This window comes from Achroia grisella, unplaced genomic scaffold, assembly GCF_030625045.1.
Source record: "Achroia grisella isolate CSIRO2021 unplaced genomic scaffold, CSIRO_AGI_Agris_v1 utg1248, whole genome shotgun sequence".
NCBI lineage: Eukaryota > Metazoa > Arthropoda > Insecta > Lepidoptera > Pyralidae > Achroia > Achroia grisella.
In genome coordinates, this window is record NW_026712607.1 from 937,898 (window position 1) to 960,367 (window position 22,470).

Below are 22,470 nucleotides of genomic sequence, written 5' to 3' on the forward strand. Positions count from 1 at the left end.
AATCGGAGGGGCAAGGAGAAAAAGATAATGAGACTTGGACTTTCGCAAATTAACATTTTATTCGATTAAGTATTTGTTACAAATGGATTGTTAGTTTATTCCTCGTTCTGACATCTTCCATTACCACCCGCTAGGCAGATTCACAATTTAAAATCCATTCAAATCACAATTTAATATTATTCCATTCATCATCCAAAACAAACACAACTCTCATTATGTACATTCTTTTAATAAGTATTATATATTATCACTTACCTAGATGGGCGCATATCTGCTGTCCCTTGACCTCTACTAATATTTTGAAGTCTCTTCCCATATAGATGTCTGGACCTGAGTAATTGAAATTTTTATGTGATCATGTACGTATATATGACAAGTCTTATTAAGATTTAAAGTTACATTAATACCAGTAATTTAAAACAGACATGCAAGCTACTTATTGGTAAAGTTAGTACATGTGACAGATATACTTATGTATCTTTACAGATTTCATTTATTCTGCTCTTCAAATTCTATTTAATTCAACCTTTTATACTCCCGTATTCTTTTTTAATCTTGTGGATGGTTATAAGGGTAGAAGAAGACCGAAAAAGAGATGGATGGACTGTGTGAAAGATGATATGGTTAAATAACGAAATGACTGCGAACAGAGAATAGAGATGAATGGATTACATTTTAAATTTTGAAAAATTTATGTGGGTTGTGGATATTAGATTTCTAGACTAGAATTATTCTAAATGTTATCAACCAAAAAAAACTTACAACACTGTAAAGTTTGAGATCCTTGTCGGCGTGATTTGCTAGATCTTGTAGATGGACCTGTAATATAAGACTTGTTTTTAGAAGTCGGTCAATATATCACCAGCTTATTTCCAAACTATTAATTAATGAAATCGTTTATCAACGATTTATTTTATTTTATTTGTAAACATATAAGCGCAAAGCGCGCATGGTTAAGCGATTTGCCATTCATAAATTGAGATAAATAAAGATGATTATTATTATTATCAATTACTTTTTCAAATATATTCTACTACGAATATATTCGTAGGAAATTTAGTATACAAATAGATCTTATTCCAGATGATACCTTCAATCCAAAAGGGCAACGCCGCGAAATACTACTGTTAATAAAATATACAAAATGTATACCATCGTCTTCATGGCAGGTTGGGTCTTCTATAAGCAAAGCGTCATGAAGTGGCAGTCTATCTTCAGCTTTCAGATGCAACCTTCCACCGCTAGCTCGTGTGGTAAGCAGTAAGTAGTTACTGAACAGAAATGCCAAGCGACCTTGTAGAGTTGCTTTGCGACCTTTCGCTACTACTTGGGACAGCATTCCTGAAAAATATTGATAATTATATCATCTAGGTAGATCGAATAAAAAGGGAAAATGTTAGGACGCTTGATCGAGACGATGAATTTATGAATAATAGTAATTATAATAACCCTGGACAATTCACACAGCACCATCCAGACCTAAGCTAAGTAGAGCTTGTACTAGATAAATGATAGATATACTTAGATACATTTTTGTTAATATATACGTAATATACATAGAAAATGCCTAGACTGATACAAATTATATTCATGAATAAAAATGTTTCTACCATGCGACATCAAGTCACTCAATCAGACATGAAGTCACTATCAGTTGAGATAAAATAAATAATTAAATATAATAATATAAATCTAGATACATTTTTGTTCATACATAGTAATATACATAGAAAATACCTAGACCAATACAAAAAATGTATTCATGAATACAAATGTTTCTAATTTGCGACATCAAGTCACTTAATCAGAAATGAAGTCACTATCAGTTGAGATGAAATGAATAATGTAAATAATTAAACATAATAATATAATCATATTCTACAAATAATATTATCTATAGTCATTGAACATTACCTTGCCGTATGAACACTTGGTTGACATCCAGTAATATATCACACCCTTCTATAATCATGCGCTCCAACGCCAAATTTTTCCTTATACTCTCCGTTTCACTGACCTGCGATTAAAATAGAAATTATTTAAAATATATTTATAATTTTGTACCATATATATATTTGTTGATGTGAAACATTGTAAAAAATCCCATTAATTGCAAACAGAAAATTCTAAAATGGTGATAATCGTTGTACACTCTATCCACTTACAAATTTATGAGAAATTACACAAATATATTCTCAAACTCAAAGTTTAGCAATTCTTATTTTAAGTATAAGAACCAACAAAATATGAGAGCTATAGATTTATCTGTAGCGTGTCTATCTGTTGTGGCACGTAGAGCTACTCCCATTTCTTCTATTTGTATATTTATTTTTTCCAGTCTTTTATTATGCTAGAGGTCTGTAATTAGTGTCCGAATTTATGTACCTATCCATTTATCAATTTATTATTATTTTCTCACCAACATTTAATATCTTTAAATACTACATCTAGTTAAATACTAGATGTAGACTGCGCACAAAGTCTTCTGCGTACCTAAAGTAACAGTTCCAGTATGAAAGGTGACGCAGATGCTACAACATTGAAATTACGGAGTACAGGATTCATGACACCTTATTCTTTAGGAACGGCAATGCATGAAACGTATCCTCTGACGCTCATAGCGCTGCTCAACTACTTACAGTTACTTAGTTACCGGCTAACTTATCATCCCAATGATATAACAGATCAACGACATAAGAATTTTCAAATAACTTCCAAACAAGTCCATAATAGATGATGTTACAGTGTACCTCGTCGTGCATTTGTCTAGAAAGGTCTTCAAGTTGTTGCCTCGCATGTTGCAGACTACGACGTTCCACATGGTCCGCAGGGGTGTGCGCCAATAGCTCGTGTAGCGTTATTATGTAACGGGGTATCTATGAAACAATTACGTTTTAATGAATCCGGAAAAAAAATCAAAAATACCATAACTGCAACTTTATTTAAAAACTATAACAGTAATTTAAAAAAAATATACAGTTATGATTATTTTAGTAAGTAGTGGAAAGTGAAATGTTATTAATAATAATAAAATGCCAAGTAACAATAAATTTAAAATTATCATCATAAAATTATCACAGTCATGGTTCATTATCATCATCATTTCAGCTCGGAAGACGTCCACTGCTGAACAAAGTCCCCCCCAAAATCGTCACGACGATCAGTCCTACGCTGCTCGCAACCAACGCTTTCCAGCGATCTTGACCAGATCGTTGGTTCTCGTTAATAACCAGTCATGGTTACTGAACAAAAAATAATAACAACAAGAAACAAGTACGTACATTAATTTATGATATTAATGTTTGAAAATAACCTGGTGCATGGGATATGTTAAAAAGGTCTCCAGAGTCCGATCTTGACAGGCCGGCTTCGATTCAAGTCTCGCTACCAGCTGAGTAAATGCAGGTTTCTGTTTGCACTCCGTAAGCACCTGGAGCGCATAGTGATGGTTTCGTACGTACTCCTGGTATATCGTTAACATTGGCACCAACATATCGAAGAGATCACCTGGAAGCAGTAATTTGTGTGATATTTATGAAGTACTTTTTTTTTTTATTTATTTTATTTGTTTCACTGACATTATTATTATTTATTTTTTTTATTAACATGTATTGACTTCAGCTGCGATTTGATACAGCCACACAGTTGTGTTTCACTAGGTGTTTATCATATATATTTATATAGATGACACACATCATATTTACATTATTTATATAATAAATAGTTTATGTTTATATATACATATATATATATATATATGCTATTTTATATATAATATTATATTTTATGTGAACGCATTTATAGTCTTATGTGTTATTTATCTTTTTTAAATTATTCACTATTGTTTTAGAGCATCATAAGAAGCCAGAGTCTCCGGCTTCGAAAATCGTTAGAGTCAATTTTATGCATTCGGCACACTTGTTCATGGTCGTAAATCAAAAAAGAAATTATTGAAGAGTTCAGACGTTTGCTTGTTTCCATCACATGGGCAGTATGAATTGTCGGTGATATGAAAGCGCATGAGATAACTCTTGACGTATCCGTGCCCAGTGAGAACTTGACTGAACACTAGCCTTAGACACATATTCATAGGCATACCACGCAGCGGAGCGACATCTCTATTTTAAAAAAGGTATTCAATATGAACGTGCAAGGACATAATGAGAAAACGATTACTTTCGAAAATCATTAGGTTTTGTTTAGGTTTAAATCGAAGAAAAATTCATAGAGTCCTTTTGTTTTTCTTACGCAGCGGTTAGAACAACTGAATTTTTATAGGCTAACAACTTTCTAGTACAGGTAAGCTATCACGTTCATCTATAACGTTGACGTTGTTATCTCCAGTATATTGTTTCACTTTCATATTTTATATATACCTTTCATCATCTGTTATTCATTATATTTATGAATATTGAAAACTTACTTAATACAAGAGTTGGCCATGAGTCCATTCTTGCTGTAAGACCTTTATAGAATATTTGGTGTAAGAACAACACCGTTTCCACGTTCAGGAAAATGGAATTCACATCTTCGTGGGTGCATGGAGGCTTTTTTGAACTGGCAGCCATTTTGAATGGACGATAAAAGCAGGATACCTACAAGAACACGTAAAATGTTAGTCATTCTTCTATCTGGTAGATCGTCTGCCGTTTCAATTTTAGACAAAATATTTTTTACCTAGCTATGTTACATAATCTGCAAAACCTTCAAAATTCTAAATTTAAATGGTTATGTAGAGGTAAATTTAGTAGTAAAGTATGTACTATAAATTATCACTTACGCAGCATATATAATTTCATATATCAGTGTGGTAACATCAAGCGTTTACTACGGGACGTATTTTTATTTATAATCCCGGTAGATTATCAATTATCATTAGCAACAAATGTAGGAACAACCCCTACATGATTAGTATTCAGAAAATATATAATTAAAGTAAAATTTCAGCTAAAGAGAATATATAAAAATCCTCACCAAAATTTCTAATTGCTCAAGATATTCCTCCTCCGCTTCAACCATTTTGAATACAAGACTGTAATGAAAGATTTAGTTGAATCGCTATTACAATTGATTAAGATAACAATTATGTAGCTAGTAGTTACGCACCTGTTTCTTTTTCGCATACTTTCAGCAAACGGACTCTTTATATACATATCTACAATTTGTTTCCAGCGTCGTCTGCAGAGCCAGCCACGGAAGAAACTCTTAACAGTAAAAAAACATTTACAAGTAATATGTTTAATATTAAAACTGTCAATAATATTACTACGTTCAAAGCTTTTCTATAATTTTCATACTTTAATTCACCCTGACATGGATTATATGGACTTTAAAATAGATTTAAACGGAAGTATGATCTAAATGTGAACAATAATATTAAATATCCTAATAAAGTCAAATAAATAAGACGACCAGTAAATCAATGATATTAAACTCTTGATTGTATGGATAAAAGGCAACCATTTAATACATAGAATAAATTATCCTTTTGCTAAATATTACTTTTAAATTACCTGCACTTTCTTAATTTGTCGTAACTCCGCTGGCTCTAGTTTATCAGAGTTCTCCAGATCCTCTACAGGTTTTCCAGCTTCTTTTCTGTAGGTTATAAGCTGTAAAATATAATAATTAGTAATATTTTTAATCAAACAGAGCCTGTATTAGGTTAGCTACTCAAACTACGAATATTAAATATTAGTTAAGTGTCATCTACTGCTACAAAAACAATCACCCGTGTTTGCAGATTGTTCAAGTATAACAAAATCATAACAATTCAACTACTTATTAAATAAATAGTCACCATTCTGTCTGGCCTTATAGTTGTCAAAAACCATAATAATAATTTTGCGTTAATAAATAATAAATATACATACTATACATATAATAATATAGGAACAGAAAATAAATAGAATAGCAATTAATGCAATTATAATTTATTTAGTTAGTTTAATGCCAATGTGATTGACGATTTAGGTGGTATTTAAGGGGGTTTGGCCACGGGTTTAGGATTTGCTTTATATGCATTTAAAAGCTATATAGGTATAATCTACCCAAGCAATGACTTTGCACCAATAAATAATCTTACTTATATAATATATATCAATGTACAGTGGGCGATAGAGACAAAAGAATATTTTAAAATTTTGCAATTTACATTCTAAAAGTAAAACATAACTAAATGAATGAAGCCAATAAATGCAAATACCCACTGTACATTATTTATGTGCATATCTATGTTCTAGGTAATGTTGGGATCACTAAGGAAGTATTCTTTAAATTTACCTCCGAAGTGGATGCAGCCGTAGGTGTAAGCTAGTTCAAAATTAAATATAGTGTTCTTATTTACCAACAATATTCTAGCTGTTCTAAAAATAGCAGCTCTATTCAATACAAAACATTATTATTAATCTAGTCAGTTCTTTTATAGCAATTCTTTTTTTAATATTACAAACCGTTAATAAAATTAATATGAAATTTGGAAAATTAATTTGGACTTTAGCACAAGACAATTTTACACGTATCATTTGCATAGCATTGTCAAAGTTGTCTGTTAGTCGATTTATAGCATCAACGTTTCTTTCCGATATCTCGTTTCACTATTTGTCTGTATTTGCATATTATTGGATAGTGTCAGCAAGTTTGCCAACATTATCCAACTCGGTATTATCTAGCACAGTAACATCTCACCTCTTTCTTGAGTTTCTCAACTGTTTTACACAGTTGCTCCACCTGTGCAGCATATTTCCAACGCGCGGCTACGTTTAACGTCAGCACCTGCAAGATATGCAGTTATTTCCATTCGAGTCGTTTCTTTAATGGTACTTAACATTCTATTATTATAAAGATTAGATTTTTATTTGACATTATGCCTACAGCAAGCTTCTATCATAGTACCGCCCGCCATCGACTGGGATTTCATCTTTCCTCTAGAAGTTAAAGTGATTATGGAAATTGCAGAATAATTTCCTCCCACGCATATTCTAATTGTGGAATGAACTACCTGTCCAGGTTTTTTCTAGAGACTACATAGCATAGGGTTTCAGGCAGACTGCTGAGACATGAGCATACAGCTCATGATGCTCAGATTGTTACCACTAAAAGAAACTACCACTTAAAGAAAAACACCACTTAAAGAATTTATAAATTCCTTAAACTATAGTAGTCAGAGATACGTATAATGATATCAGCAAGTAATATGTCATGTTTTTTAAAAAAAACACAAAACACAAACTATAATCCTCAGGGTTCTCTACGTGTAATTCAGTCTATGTTACTGTCTGTTGTTGAAGTTGTCTATAGGTGAAAGAGATTTTTCATCACAAACACAAATTTAAAATCAAATTGTGTTTGTAATAAAGTTTAGAATATTAATATTCACCTCTGACTTCAGTTTTTTGACCTCCTGGCTCAGGTTATCTCTTTCGACCTTATACTCCCAGCGGCTTGTCCGTTCACACTCCATCAGTTGGATGAGATGACGATTCTGGTGTTCTAGCGCCTCCTTCTGCATCAGCATCTTGTTGAAACTGAAAAGATTTAATAATTTAATTCAATAGCAGCAATTGCTTAAAATCCTATTATGATCATTAATTAAGTAAAGTTTTGTTTATCTTTTGGTCATTTGGCTCCCCAAAATATGATCGAGCGCAGTGATGGCTGACGAGTATGACGCATACGTCATACTCGTAAACCAGTGCTGCTTGTAGAGACTAGTTTGCTCTAATCACTACGACTGCTTTAATCTTATTGTGTATTCAATTTGACCCTAATAAATTAGTTCTAGGTGGTATTATGTATACACACGTTTCGCCTTCAAAAGTTACAACAATTATTTTCTTGCTCATTCTTCTTGTGATGTGACAGCTTTCCGTATGATTGGTAGATTAAAAGAAGGATGACTATACAAAAGTGCTTAAATTAAGTTTATTGAAATAAATTATTGTCTATCTATATTTCTCTTTCTTCTTCTCCTCTTAGTCCTACATATATATATGCATGCACATTGAGGTAACTCAACTAATAGTTACTTATCGAAATTTTCTTTCGTATCCTTAATGTTAACGAAATATTCTATAGCCAATAGTGTATATGTTCATCAGGGATAATGTAGGATTCTAATGATCATAAAGATTAAATCGTTAATTAAAATAGGAATAACCCAATCAGAGACAGTTCATTCGATTATTGTATTAATTAATTAAATTATAATTCATTAATTCAAAATACTTCTATTTCTAAACCCGTATATTTGTATTTTAAACCCGGCTTCGCACGGATGCATTACAATTTTTTTTATGTCTCGCCTTGTTCTATTCTATAACACGCATGTACTATATATATAAACGTTCCTCTTGAATCACTCTGTCTATTGCTGACTGCATTAAAATCCGTTGCGTAATTTAAAAGATATAAGCGAACAGATACTGGCGGCGAATTTGTTTTATACTATGTAAAGATTGAGAAAGAAAGAACTAGTTTATTTCTTTCTCAATCTTTAATACTATATAAATATGGGACACAGTTACCTAGATACATCAAAATAATAATTGCATTTAATAATGGCTAGTAAGACAAATCCAATATTGTCTACTAAGCACTGCTGTGTCTAAACTGTGTCACCCCACCTTACATTTTCCTATTGTTATTTAGTATATAAGATCATTAGTTCTATTTACATATTGTCAGTCAATTACTCTATCTGTGATATACACCGTCTCGACCAACAACATCGTATTATTCACCCGCAACAATAAACTTACAACTAATTGCAAACACATTTATATCATTACTACTTACTTCACTATATAAAGACAGGTACATTCCAATTTTATTTATTACTAGCTGTTCCCGCGACTTCGTCCGCGTGGAATTTAACTTTATTTTTCTAAAATAAAAGTAGCCTAAGTTAGCCAATAAAAGTCCCGTCAAAATCGGTCCAGCCATTTCAGAGATTAGCCAGAACAAAAAGACAGACAGACAGAAATTATAAAAAATGTTATTTTGGTATATGTACGTATAACATATATTCATATGCATGTAGTAAAAAATGGTTATTTCAATATTACAAACAGACACTCCAATTTTATTTATATGTATAGAAGTATAGACTAACTGACCCGCACAACTTCACACACATCACGCTTATCATTATAAATCGCCCAATTTATGTAATATATTTTTATATTATCGCCTATGTGTTATTCTGATGTATAAGCTATGTTACTGTAAAGTTTCATCAAAATCCATTCAGTAGTTTATGCGTGAAAGAGTAACAAACATCCGTCCATACTCACAAATCTTCGTATTTATAATATTAATTTAGAAAGCAAGGCTTCTGGGTACACGTCAGCATCTTGGACCTTACCCATTACCCAGTTTCATTATCCTGTTGAAATTGAATAACGTTTTATTTTTATGTAAAGTGTTAAATTAACATCGGTTTCCCGCTCAACTCGGTCGCTAGTGGAAACGCCATTGAGAATATAGGTCACCGGACCATCATATCGAGAGCCCCCGGGAAATAGAAGGACGCAACCTCTAAATTTATATGGGCCGATTCAAATCGAATAATTAATAAGCAAGTACCTATTTTGATAATATTGGTTTTGCCGAAAATGTTTCTTGAAATAATAAATATCGTAATGTATATTAGAAACATGCAAGTTTTTTGTTCATTCTTCTTGTGATGAGTCTGGTAGAATAAAAAATATGAAAAAATAATAATATATGACTATTCAAAAGTATATTTTAATTTCGATTTCTAAGGGAATTTCAACAAAATACATTAGTTATACCACAGATAACATAATATCACATAGTTATACGTATAATTATATCAGTATATCTACCCGTAATTATAGCGGTTGAAACACTGCCGAAATATCGGGAACTCAATAAAAATTACCAGGTTTTATTTTTATTGAGTTTCCTTGATTTTAACTAATTATACATACTTATTATTTTTACATAATAAGTTAAATAATAACCGCATCAAATTTATTATAAATAGTATGTAACAAAATATTAGTTAAAATCAGAGATTTCTGAGATTAACTGGAAACACTCTTAGAATAAATCATAATTTTCACGGTCTTCTACAATTACGCGTACAAATATGATTGAAGAAAAAAATAGTCTACCTATACCCTTAGGGGGGTTAAAATAAAAAATAGGGGATGAAAGTTCGTAAGTAAATAAGTCGTAAAAGTAATAAGTCATTTTGTAAAGCTAGAACGGTGAAATTTTTTTTTTTTTGGGTTATTTTTTTTTATTTAGTCAATGTTCCATGTGGATGAACTCGCGGGCACAGCTAGTGCTATAATAATTCTTTCGAATAATCATTGTAGTATTAACGACTATTTTTATTACACTCGTATACATAGATTAATGCAGTTGAGAAACTTAGTGCATCTATATCTAGACATAAAGGAATATATGGTCTTTGTACTATAGTGGGTCACGGCTCGCCTTAATCCGTAGCATGCAAACGGAAGCATAGTTCTTGTTCTTCTCACAATGAATGCATTTGTCCTCGAGTTCTACAGTAAGTTCTGCATTGAGGTAAGTAGGTACTCACCTACTTCTATAAGAATGATAAACGACCTACTTGTCAGGTAGGTATGTGCAAATTTCAAAATTATCTGTATAGTAATACATGAAGCAAAAACTTTGTAGCCCTTTTTACGAAAATGTGCAGATGGAGCAGTATGAAATTTACTACTTCGAAATTTACACTTTAATAATGCAATCTTAATAATATAATCTTATATATAAAATTCTCGTGTCACAGTTTTCGTTCCCATACTCCTCCGAAACTCCTCGGCTTGACCGATTCTCATGAAATTTTGTGAGCGTATTGAGTAGGTCTGAGAATCGGCCAACATCTATTTTTCATCCCCCTAAATGTTAGGGGTAGTCCACCCCAAAAATTTTTTTTTATTTTTTCGACAAAATTTTTAGTTTCTATTTTATTCTGATATAACATATAAAAATACATACAATCCTAAATTTTCACCCTTCTATCATCAACCCCTATTTTTTTTATAGCGTTATTAATTTATATGGCAAAACAACGTTTGCCGGGACAGCTAGTAATACTATAAACGCGAAAGTTTGTAAGTATGGTTGTTTGTTACTCTTTCTACATAACTGCAACACAGTTTTTATAAACTAATGTAGTTGTTTACGTTTAACATATTATTGTTATAACTATGTTTATGGTTTAAATAAATTCTTAATTCTAATTTCATGCAAAAGTATTGAACGGATTTTGATGAAACTTTACAGTAATATAGCTTATGCATCAGATTAACACATAGGCTATATTTTATATTGAAATTTATCGAGGGTGAAACTGAGAGCACAGCTAGTTTAAATTATTATTGTAATTTTTTACGCGCCGGAAACGGCACGGCATGTTTGGAATAATTATGGTTTTAAGACCATTATGTACACATGTTCCAGTAAATAAGTTGAATTGTAATTGGATTGAAATTGAATTGGGATTCACGTTATGTGAATTGGGTACGGATATTATTATTATTATTATACGCATAATATAATATATAACATATTAAATTCACACTATTCTTCATTATATAATTGTGTTATTATATGATGTAATGTATGACATTATATTATGTTTAACATAATAATAATTTCCGTTATAACATTGAGAGTAACGCAGCTGGAATCGAGTCAACGAGAGCTTCAAAGCGTTAGTGGCCCGGGTCCACACCAACATGCAGTCCACCTTCATGAAGGAGTACTACTGGCTGAACGGGGTGGTGTATCGTCAGTGCCGTGACCATAGAGACAATTTGAATTTATATTTTATTATTATTTCTTACTGTGCCCAAGCAACCTCTGCTACACACTTACCATTATATCACGCCCAATTTACATAATATCTTTTTAAATTATAGCCTATATGTTATTCTGATGCATTAGCTATCTATGTATCGATATATTAGTTAGCTGATGTATATCTATCAAAATCCAGTAAGTAGCTTTTGCGTGACAGAGTATCTAACAAACATCCATGCATACTCACACACTTTCGCGTTTATAATATTAGTAAGATGTAGGTTAGTCTATAATGTATGTATAATATGGGGTAACCTGAATCAATAAAATGTATGTAATTCCATCTACATGGAACCAACAACAGAGCTGGTGCGGCATGTGAAGCGGCTGAAAAAGCCAAAACATGTAAATACAGGGGTCTAGGCTCCGAATATGAATTTGTCCCATTCGGTATCGAGACCTTTGGTCCGTGGGGTCCTAGCGCTATAAGAGACTTTTCAAAGAAATAACGAAAAGGTTAGTCGACATCACAGAAGTCCGAAGAGCTGGCAGCTACCTTGGACAAAGAATTAGTCTAGCTATTCAAAGAGGGAACGCTGCCAGTATCTTCGGAACGTTGCCTAAAGGGACCCCTTCTAATAATATATTTTAGTCATCATATTATATTTTTTTTAAGCTTTTTAATTTTAGGTTCTTAGTTGTACAATTAGGTTATGTAAATACTAGTAATAAATATTGTCTCGTAGTGGACACAATGGAATTTGTCAATAACAAACTCTGATGCACAGTTCAACAGTACATTTAATTTTGCCTTTTAGTTTTTACAAATAAGAAATTAAGAATAGCTAGCCGTGAAACAATTAGAAATAGTAATAAAAATAGATAATAATATCGACTAACTAGAGGGTATACATAATAAAAATTATAACGCCTGTTCAACAGAATTAGCAAAAACTACGGCTACAATGTTGGCTTTAATAAATATATTTATCTGAATTAAATAAAATAAATATAATATTTATCAGCTCCAACTCGATTAAAAATTACTCGCCGCAGCGTCCCTGTACGGGCGGCCCCAGCGAGACGGGTCACGGCCAGGGTGACCTTAATCCCGCTGCGCTTGTATCCATGACTACTGGAGAGTAAAGGTATCTCCGAGAGCTGCAAACGCTGCTCACTTAGGTATATTCTCTAATATTTATAGAATAAAATAGAATAGAGATGATCTTTATTCAAATAAACTTAAAATTGTTTATTTTATTATTCTACCACTCATTCGGAACGCAGACTCATCACAAGAAGAATGAGCAAGAAATTTGCGTGTCGGTTGTCTAGCGGTTTAGACACCGCCTTACTTCCGATGTTCGCGGTTCCGATTCCTTGCCGGGTACAAACATTTGTATTGATGAATCTGATTGTTTGTATCGGGTGTTCTGGATATATTATTGATACATTTAAAAAAAATCTAAGTATTTATATCAGTTATCTAGTACTCATAACGCACTCTCTGCTTACATTGGGACTAGATGGGGCTATGGTAATTGTTCAGGTGTTCCGTATTCCGAACCTCCTTAGTCTAAGCAGGTTGTATCACCGGCTTGCTTACTGAAGCAAAGGGCGCTCGGTAATACTGGCCACATATAAAAACATGTGGCCACTTAAATTTTATAAAAAGAATAAAAAAACAATTGAAAATAAGAACTGGAATTAAAAGGACGCTCCGTATTTTTATCTACAGAAAACAAGATAATTAAGGAATTATTTAACACAATATAATTGTTTTTGATGAAAATATATACTCTAGAGTGCGTGGCCACTAAACAGTACTACACATCGGGACGTTCCTGAGCAAAGGTGAGTAAGTTTGGTGTTACATTGCTTACTTTGGGGTGTTCGGAGTGTGGAAGACGTTCTTCCAGGTCGAAATCGTATTTTTATTTCCTTTTCCATTAATTATTTTCTTTTCAATAAATACAGTCCACTCTCTCTTTTATATATTAATTTATAAGGATTCGTAATCCAACACCAGGGTTATTTATTTATTCTTATATTATTATAACTACTATATTTTTTGTAAATACATATTTATGAAGTATGTATTTGTAAAAACAGTGTCTAAGAATTTATATCAGTTGTCTAGTACCCATAACACAAGCTACGCTTACTATGGCACTGTGTTATTCTGATATCTTTGTAAATACTATAATTTTTGTAAATATATACTTAACAATTATGTATTTACAAAAGATATACAGATATTTTTTATATCAGTTATCTAGTACCCATTACACAAGCTCTGCATACCCTGGCACTGTGTTAATTGACTAAACAAAAAAAAACCTAAAAATCAATAAATTTCAATAGAATTTACCGAACCATGAGTATGTTGAATATATATCAAAACACATATGTGTACTCACATACTCAGTCAGCTGTGAAAGGATAATATTTCAGTCGCGCATGCGTAGTGCGTCAGCTTTGATCCGATTAGTAGAACGAATGTACAAGCCGTTCTTTTACGTATCATAAGAAACCAGGGCTGACAACACAGGATCCCCGTAAGTACAAAAAGATTCTATTTACTATCTACCCGCTGCTCTTCAGTTTACCCGTGTTCATGGCGGTTGAAACACTGCCGAAATATCGGGAGCTCAGTAAAATAAAAAAAACATGGTAAGACCCCGTGATTTTTACTAACTATACATACAATATGGGTAAACCTGCCTGTGTGTGCCACAGCAATACAAAATAGTACACAACTCAGTGTGGAACATCGAGAGTGAAAGCGTCTTGCGGCACGACTAGTGCCCTAATCTTACTAATATTATATTATCTGTGCTAATATTATAAACGCGGAAATTTGTGAGTATGGATGAATGGACAGATGTTACTCTTTCACGCAAAAACTACTGAATGGATTTTCTTGACTCTTTACAATAATATAGCTTGTACAACATTGTACACAAAGGATATAAATTACACGCGGGTAAACTGCGGGCACAACTAGTAGATTACAAGAATAATACAAAAAAATTACTTCGTAGGGTTTAAAAATGTAAAATGTTCATAACACAACGCAAGTTTCAAGTCGTGCCTGATCCTGGTCCTCAACAACATGCTGCCCACCTTCATGAAGGCGGCCTATTGGCAGAAAGGGGTGGTGTATCGGCGCTACCGTGGTAGATTGCCGTCCTAAGTACCGTGACCACACAGACAATTTATATTTATATTAGTATTTTAGGCTACTACTAGTCTCAAATAAATAAATAACATAAAAATTAATACGTATGTGGAAATTTTGTGTGAAAATTTCAATGGATTCTTGATTAATTTGAAAAAAGATTTGGACCCGGTAGGAAGCGCTACATTTCTGGGTAGTACTACGTCTGCCAGGTACACTAGTATATAATGTTTGTAATACTTAACTAATAAAATTACTTAATAATTGTACAATAGAAATTATAAACAAAAGAACACATTCGACTTAAATAATAAATACGTACAATATATAAATAAATACAATGGCGGACTTATCCCAAAAGAGGGATTTCTTCCAGTCAACCTTAGAGTGACTGAGAGGATTTGTGGAGTGGTGGACATATGTAGGTACAATAAATAGTATGAGTCACAATGAAATATATACACAACTATATGTAAATATAGTAATCACTACTATGTAAGCAATTTGCTTATTAAATGCACCAAAAATTCAAAATCATTATTTATGTTAAGTAAAAAATATGTATTTGTATGAAATTAGAGAGTTATTTTACGACGTTTTTTAAGTAATCAGTACGAGGTAAGAATTTTTAAGCTTGGCAACCCTGAAAGAAACTCAATACAGACGACGAAGTATATCGAATGGTTGCACACACCACTGAATAATATTTCATGATTGTTTACAATCTATTCACGCGTTTTTTATGATTGAGTAACTTTATACGTTCCCGATATTGATTGTTTACACTCAATTTAGTTACGATTTTTATATTAAATTGGAAAGGTAAACAAAGTAGTAAACATCACCTATACACATAAGTACCATGGCACGTTGTCATTCCTGAGGTCTAAGGTATCCTATGTATTCATTTACATAAAAAAAATATCTAAGTATTTATATCAGTTGTCTAGTACCCATAACACAAGCTTTGCTTACCGTGAGACTAGATGACGCTGTGTTAATTGTCCAAGTCTTATTTATTTATTTATTACCAATAAGTTCATAACCATATCTCACCTTTCAAAAAGAAAATTTGTTTCAAATTATCAAATAAAACTGTCAAAATGTTAAATATATAGTTTGTTGAGTAATTAAATAAATCAGTCGCAGTGATTGGTACAAATGAGCTGACCAGCACATTATATGTGATGTAGCACTCGAGTATCGGTTAAGCAGGAGCTGGCCTTCAGCTGCTCCATAAGGCCTTCCGCGGGTTTGAAGTACCATCGCACTCGCCATCGTTGCCATCCGATCGATTCCCTATCCAATACAAACGGGGATCGAAATTACGAGCCGAGGTTCGAACCCCTAGCGGTACCGTCAGACTAAAGTCGTATCCGTCAGACGGGAGTCGGCCTTCAGCCGATCCATAAGTCCATCCTTTCGTTTGGAGTGCCATTTGCACTCGCCTCCTATCGTCCGGTGAAGTTGTAAAGGCCAGCAACCGCCAAGAGCACTTATCATAGTCGGGATGGACTCATTGTCGAACTAAGGTTTGAAAAGAATCCTGAATATGACAAAGAAGACTTGTTACTGACAGCTTCTCCACCATTCTTGTTATAAATTTTATATTATTATGATATCTATTTCGTATGTCACTTTTGACTTCTTCTCTGTGAACTCTTTTGATAAATATACATTTATTACAATTATTAAAGATTTTTATTAATGGTCGTTGTGTTTCCGCTACAGTCACAAGACTTATTATTGTACATATCATACTAACCTCGCCTCCTGTATAGCGTCGATCCATAGTGAACAATCCGCGTCGGAGGTGGCACGGAACTCGTACTGACGCTGGTTCTCCCGACGGTAAATGATCACGAAACCGAACTGCGACAACATGTACACATTATGTTTAATTTCTTTATTCATTGATACTATGGGTACTTTTTATATATATAAAACATATAAAATATGTGATAATAATAATAATAATGCTGGCACAACGCCATCTAGTCCCAAGTTAAGCAAGTAGTTTGTGTTATGGGTAGTAAACAACTGATATAAATACAAAATTCTTTTTATTTAAGTAAATACATATAGAAAACACCCAGACCAGTCCAATACAAACAATTATACTCATGAATACAAATGTTTGCAACGTGCGAGGAATCGAGCCCGCGACCATTGGAATAAAAGCGATATGATAAATTGCTGAACCACCAAGGCCGTCAAGAATCTTAAAGTACTAGGAGAACAGAAATGTGATGGTAGTTACCGTAGGCTCCTTGTCAGTAGGCATTCCTACGACTCTCTCACAGTAGGACCCCTCCAGTAGCACCACGCCTATGGGTCTCACATTTGAATCCGACTCGTAGTAAAACAGCAAGTTCTGGGTGAAAAAAAATCAAGTTATTGCAAACCAATTGCTTGCCCCGGCATCGCCCGAATGTTCCTCTTTTTATGTTTAACTAACTACATGCGCCGGCTGCGCACGGCTGTACATGTATTACATATAAACCTTCCTCTTGAATCACTCTATCTATTACTAAAAACTGCTTTAAAATCCGTTGCGTACTTTAAAAGATCTAAGCGAACGAAAAGCGTAGGCGATTTCATTTTATACTATGTAAAGATTAGAATGGCAAATAAACAGACAGCCGTCAGACCTGATGGTAAGCGGTAACCAGTTTCCTATATAGAAGAGAGATTGTAAATAATGTGGACTAATAGCCCCATTGCTAGCAATCCACATTGACAGGTTGACATCTACGCGGATCTTCCTGGAAACAATCATGATAAATTCCTAGTGAATTTGACACGAAGGGGTAACTAACTGTCTCGAGCTCATGCTCATCTTATCATCCAACACAGATGCCCCGCCAATGTAAACCTTTATCGCAGGCGGGTGCACCGTTTATAATAATAATAATAATAATAACAACAGGTAGCCAAAATTGCGCTAGAGGGCGCCGCATAGTAAACATTGGCTCCGCGTTAATTATCTTTATAAAATACAAACCAAGCTTATTTAATCAAAATTTATTAAATATAAGTTAACAAGTTAATTAATTATAATTGGATATTATTTTTGAGTGTAAATTGTGGATCGAAGTGCCAAACAAAAAACAACATACGAAGTACCGGATGAGTGAATAAAAGGACACTTACTTGAATCGTAGTGAGTACTATGCATCCATATAAACACTAAAATAAACCTGTATTAATCACATAATAACAGTGAAAATAATCTGCACAAATAAAAAATAACACTACAAACTATCTCCATACGCAGAATATTTAAATACCGTCAATAGTACTCACAACTAACAGAACACGATAAACTGACCTTTGGACTTTAATACGATTCCATTAGAGAGGAGTGTAACGACAAGAAATTGTAACTCAATACAAAGGAATCGGTATTTTTACTGCTTATGATTATACATTGTTGGTTCAGTTTATAACTGGCACGAAAAAACTTTTGCGCCGAGAGGTCGTGCGTTCGAATCCAAACCAGGCGTTATAGAAAAAATAATTATTTGTTCATATAATGGACAGAAATTCAAAGCAAACATCACATGTAACTTCGGTTATTGAAACGCGTATGCTAAAGCGTCTACAAAATAATACAATTAACGAATTAGAAATACAAATAGAGGATAAAAACGATAGCATTAGGACATACGAGAAATTAATATGTAATATTGACATAAAATTGAAGGAAAAGGAAAGATTAGTACAAACATTAGTAGAGGAACAGGAACAGAATAGTATAGAATTTGAAAAGATATGTAAAGAAAATCAACTTTTAAAGAAATGTTTGGCAGACAAAGAAGCCGTTATTATAAACTTACAAAATGATCTCATTACTATGGAAACATTCAACAATAAAGTAAATGACGACTACGAGGAAGCCGTGAACATAAACAACAAGATATTAACTCCCTATAAAAAACAATTAAATGATATAAATGTTCAAAATAGATTACTACAGATTAAATTGAACCAAATCACAGAGAGTTATAACAACCTTAAGACCAATTTGGAATCCAGGAAGACGCCAATTACAAGTTTTATAGGCAGTAAACTACATAAAAACAGAAAACTTTTAAAAAGAATTAGACGGCAGGCTAAACTTATCAAAAAGATACATACAGAATATACAAAATTAAAAAGAGGGTCAGCCCACCCAAACCTAATTATAACAAATAATCCAAAAATAAGAAATATTCAAAATAAATATATAGACAAAATAGACATTGATATTAATAATTTAAACAATCGGAAACAAGGAAAACTTTTAATTTTCTCTGATGAAACAGGACGAGGAGTAGGCGAGTATTTTAAGCGAAACTGTCCCGAATTTGACGTCACTAACATATGTAAACCCTATGCTAGTACTGATAAAATATTGGAAAACTTTAGGAAATATGTTTTGGGTTACGGAAAAAATGACTTGGTTATTATATTGATTGACGAATTCAGTACGAATAAAAATATAACTAAATATCCTCAACTTTTGAGTAATATCTTACATACTGATAGCTCCCGTGAATATGGAATAATGTTTGTAAGTTTAAAGTATATACATATATATGATATTAATAAAAAGTTATATTCTTTAGCTACCAATTATAATAAAATAAAATACATTGAATCAAATGATGATAATGAGGGTATCCTTCCACGTAACAGGAAGCTTCTGATAATGTCAAATATGATCAACAATAAGTTTCAAAATTCATCTTCACTCAGCTTTCTCAAGTATCATAGTGAAGAATACAACCCTGAAACCCAAAATTTTACAATGCTGCCTCCACTAAGGATGAAGAAATAATAATTTTACATTCTAATGTACAAAGCATGAATAATAAAATAGAAGACATTGAATTATTAACAAACAGTATGAATTGTGATGTGATGTGTTTAAGTGAAACTTGGGTGTCCGAGTTGCAAATTAATATAATAAATATTAATAACTTTCAATTAGGGTCATATTTTTGCAGAAGAAAAAATAAGCATGGCGGTGTTGCCATATATGTCAGAAATGAAATGAAATATCGCACTAGAAATGATATAGGACGTTTATCTGAAGAGTTACACTGCGAATTAACAGCAATTGAACTGAAGTCATCAAATACTATAATTGTTTGTATATACCGGGCAAATTATGACATAAATATATTTTACGACACGATTTCTAAAGTTTTAAATAAAATCAGTAAAGAAAATAAACAAATAGTTTTGTTGGGTGACTTCAATTTAGACTTCCAACTTAAAAGTAAACATTTAACAGACTTTAAAATAATACTAAATAATTTCGGCATGAAACACGTTCTTATCAAAGAGCCTACTCGTGTTACAGAATGTACTGCATCTTGTATAGATAATTTTGTAACTAATTTTCATGACAAATCTGTGAAAAGCAGAGTTCTAGACTATAAAATATCAGATCATAATGTTATTAAACTTAGTTATACATGTAAATCAAAACATAATGGTAAAAAGGATGTTAATAATATTTTTATAGGACGTAATTTCTCTAAAAGTAACTGTTATTATTTTCACTATCTAGTAAACACTGACAAACATTTTTATGATGAAGTAGATAATTGTATTGACTCAAACAAAAAAGCTGAGATTTTTATACTTGGATTAAAATATTTTTATGATATCGCATTCCCTAAGAAGAAAATGTATGTAAGAAAAAACCAATCTAGATGGGAAACCAAAGGAATACTCAAATCAAAGGACACTTTAAATAAACTCGAATTATTACAATGCATTTACCCATCCAATAGACGAAAACAAAAAATCAATAAATTCAAAAAATGTTTAAAAAAAGTAATGGTAACTGCGAAAAAAATACAGATATCATATAAAATTAAACAATCCAATAACAAGATAAAAGAATGCTGGAATATAATTTCTAAGTTGACGCGAAACAATGGAAAACAATTCTCAAAAGGTACGATTGACAAAATTAAAACAGAAAATGGAACAGTTGCTACAAACCCGATTTTAATCGCAAATTTTTTAAATAATTTTTACTGTAATGTTGGAGAAAAAATAAGCAATACTGTAAAGATGGACAAAATAAAATGCACGAAATTTCTATCCATGATAAAAAAACCATGTACATCACTAACTTTTCATGGAATTACTTTACAAGAATTGGAATATATTATGCGCTCTATAAAGTCTAAAAAATCTAAAGATATTTATGACATGGATTATAGAATAATTGAATTAATATTAAATAATGACAAATTAATTAATTTATTACTTATTGTTGTAAATTCATGTATTGACGAAGGAGTATTCCCGGATGTTTTCAAATTTGGTAAGATTATCCCAGTATTTAAAAAAGGTGACGCTGAAGAACCTACAAATTATCGTCCAATATGTATTTTGCCTGTACTTTCTAAAATTATGGAAACAATATTAAAGAAATATATGGTGCAGTATTTCGAGGAAAATAATCTCTTCACTGACAAACAATATGGTTTTAGATCAGGAAGGTCGACAGGTATGGCAATTACTAACACCATGGAATTTATACTGGAATCTCTTGATAAATCTATGAAATGCGGTAGCATTTTTTGTGACCTCACTAAAGCCTTTGACTGTTTGAGACATGACATATTATTTGATAAATTAGATTACTATGGACTTAGACATAATGCTATTAAAATAATGAAATCATATTTAAATAACAGAAAACAGATAGTATCGTTAAATGACAATACAGTATCAGAAATGCAGAACATTAGTATTGGTATTCCTCAAGGTTCCATCCTTGGACCTATTCTTTTTCTTATATATGTAAACGACCTGCCAGCTAATTTACCAGAAGAGGCGTTTGTAACTTTATTTGCAGATGATACGCATGTAGGAATAAGAAATACAAATAAAACGGAACTAGATAGAATGATGACTAACACTGTAGAAACGCTGCATGAGTGGTTTCAATCGAATGGTATTGTATTAAATGCCGCTAAAAGTATTTTAATGTCTTACTCCACCAGACGTAAGAAGCAAAATTCTGTCTGTTCTGACAACACATATAGTCAAAGTACCACATTTTTAGGATACACTATTGATAGTACAGTAAGTCATGCATCACATATCGAAAGATTATGTAATAAATTAGCATCAGCCAATTATGCTTTGAATAAACTGAAGCAAGTATTATCAAAAAAAGTACTGAAAACTGTGTACTTCGCATATTTTCAGTCTTCATTGTCATATGGTATTACAGTCTGGGGTAATGCAAGTCTCATAGCAAAAGTCCTGAGGCAACAAAAAAGAGCTATCAGAATTATATGCGGAATCCATAGACGCACCTCTGTGAGACCGTATTTCATTGAACAGCGTATAATGACAGTTACATCATTGTTCATATACTATTCCTTGTTAGACATACACGAAAAGAGCAAAACACTGCGTAAAAAGGCGGATAACCATAATTACATGACACGAAATGGACATAAATTAGA

At 32.4% G+C, this 22,470-nt stretch overlaps 1 protein-coding gene across 1 annotated transcript in view; it reads right to left on the reverse strand.

Moving 5' to 3' along the window:
• LOC131854911 (ras-specific guanine nucleotide-releasing factor 1-like) overlaps positions 1 to 22,470 on the reverse strand; it is a 46,111-nt gene that overhangs the window by 16,222 nt on the left and 7,419 nt on the right. The window contains 12 exon segments of the mRNA XM_059206093.1: positions 256 to 378; positions 1,153 to 1,341; positions 1,915 to 2,017; positions 2,751 to 2,876; positions 3,314 to 3,507; positions 4,424 to 4,595; positions 4,975 to 5,032; positions 5,107 to 5,204; positions 5,514 to 5,612; positions 7,379 to 7,526; positions 16,752 to 16,858; positions 17,247 to 17,360. Of these exon segments, the coding sequence (XP_059062076.1) occupies positions 256 to 378; positions 1,153 to 1,341; positions 1,915 to 2,017; positions 2,751 to 2,876; positions 3,314 to 3,507; positions 4,424 to 4,595; positions 4,975 to 5,032; positions 5,107 to 5,204; positions 5,514 to 5,612; positions 7,379 to 7,526; positions 16,752 to 16,858; positions 17,247 to 17,360 (1,531 nt within the window).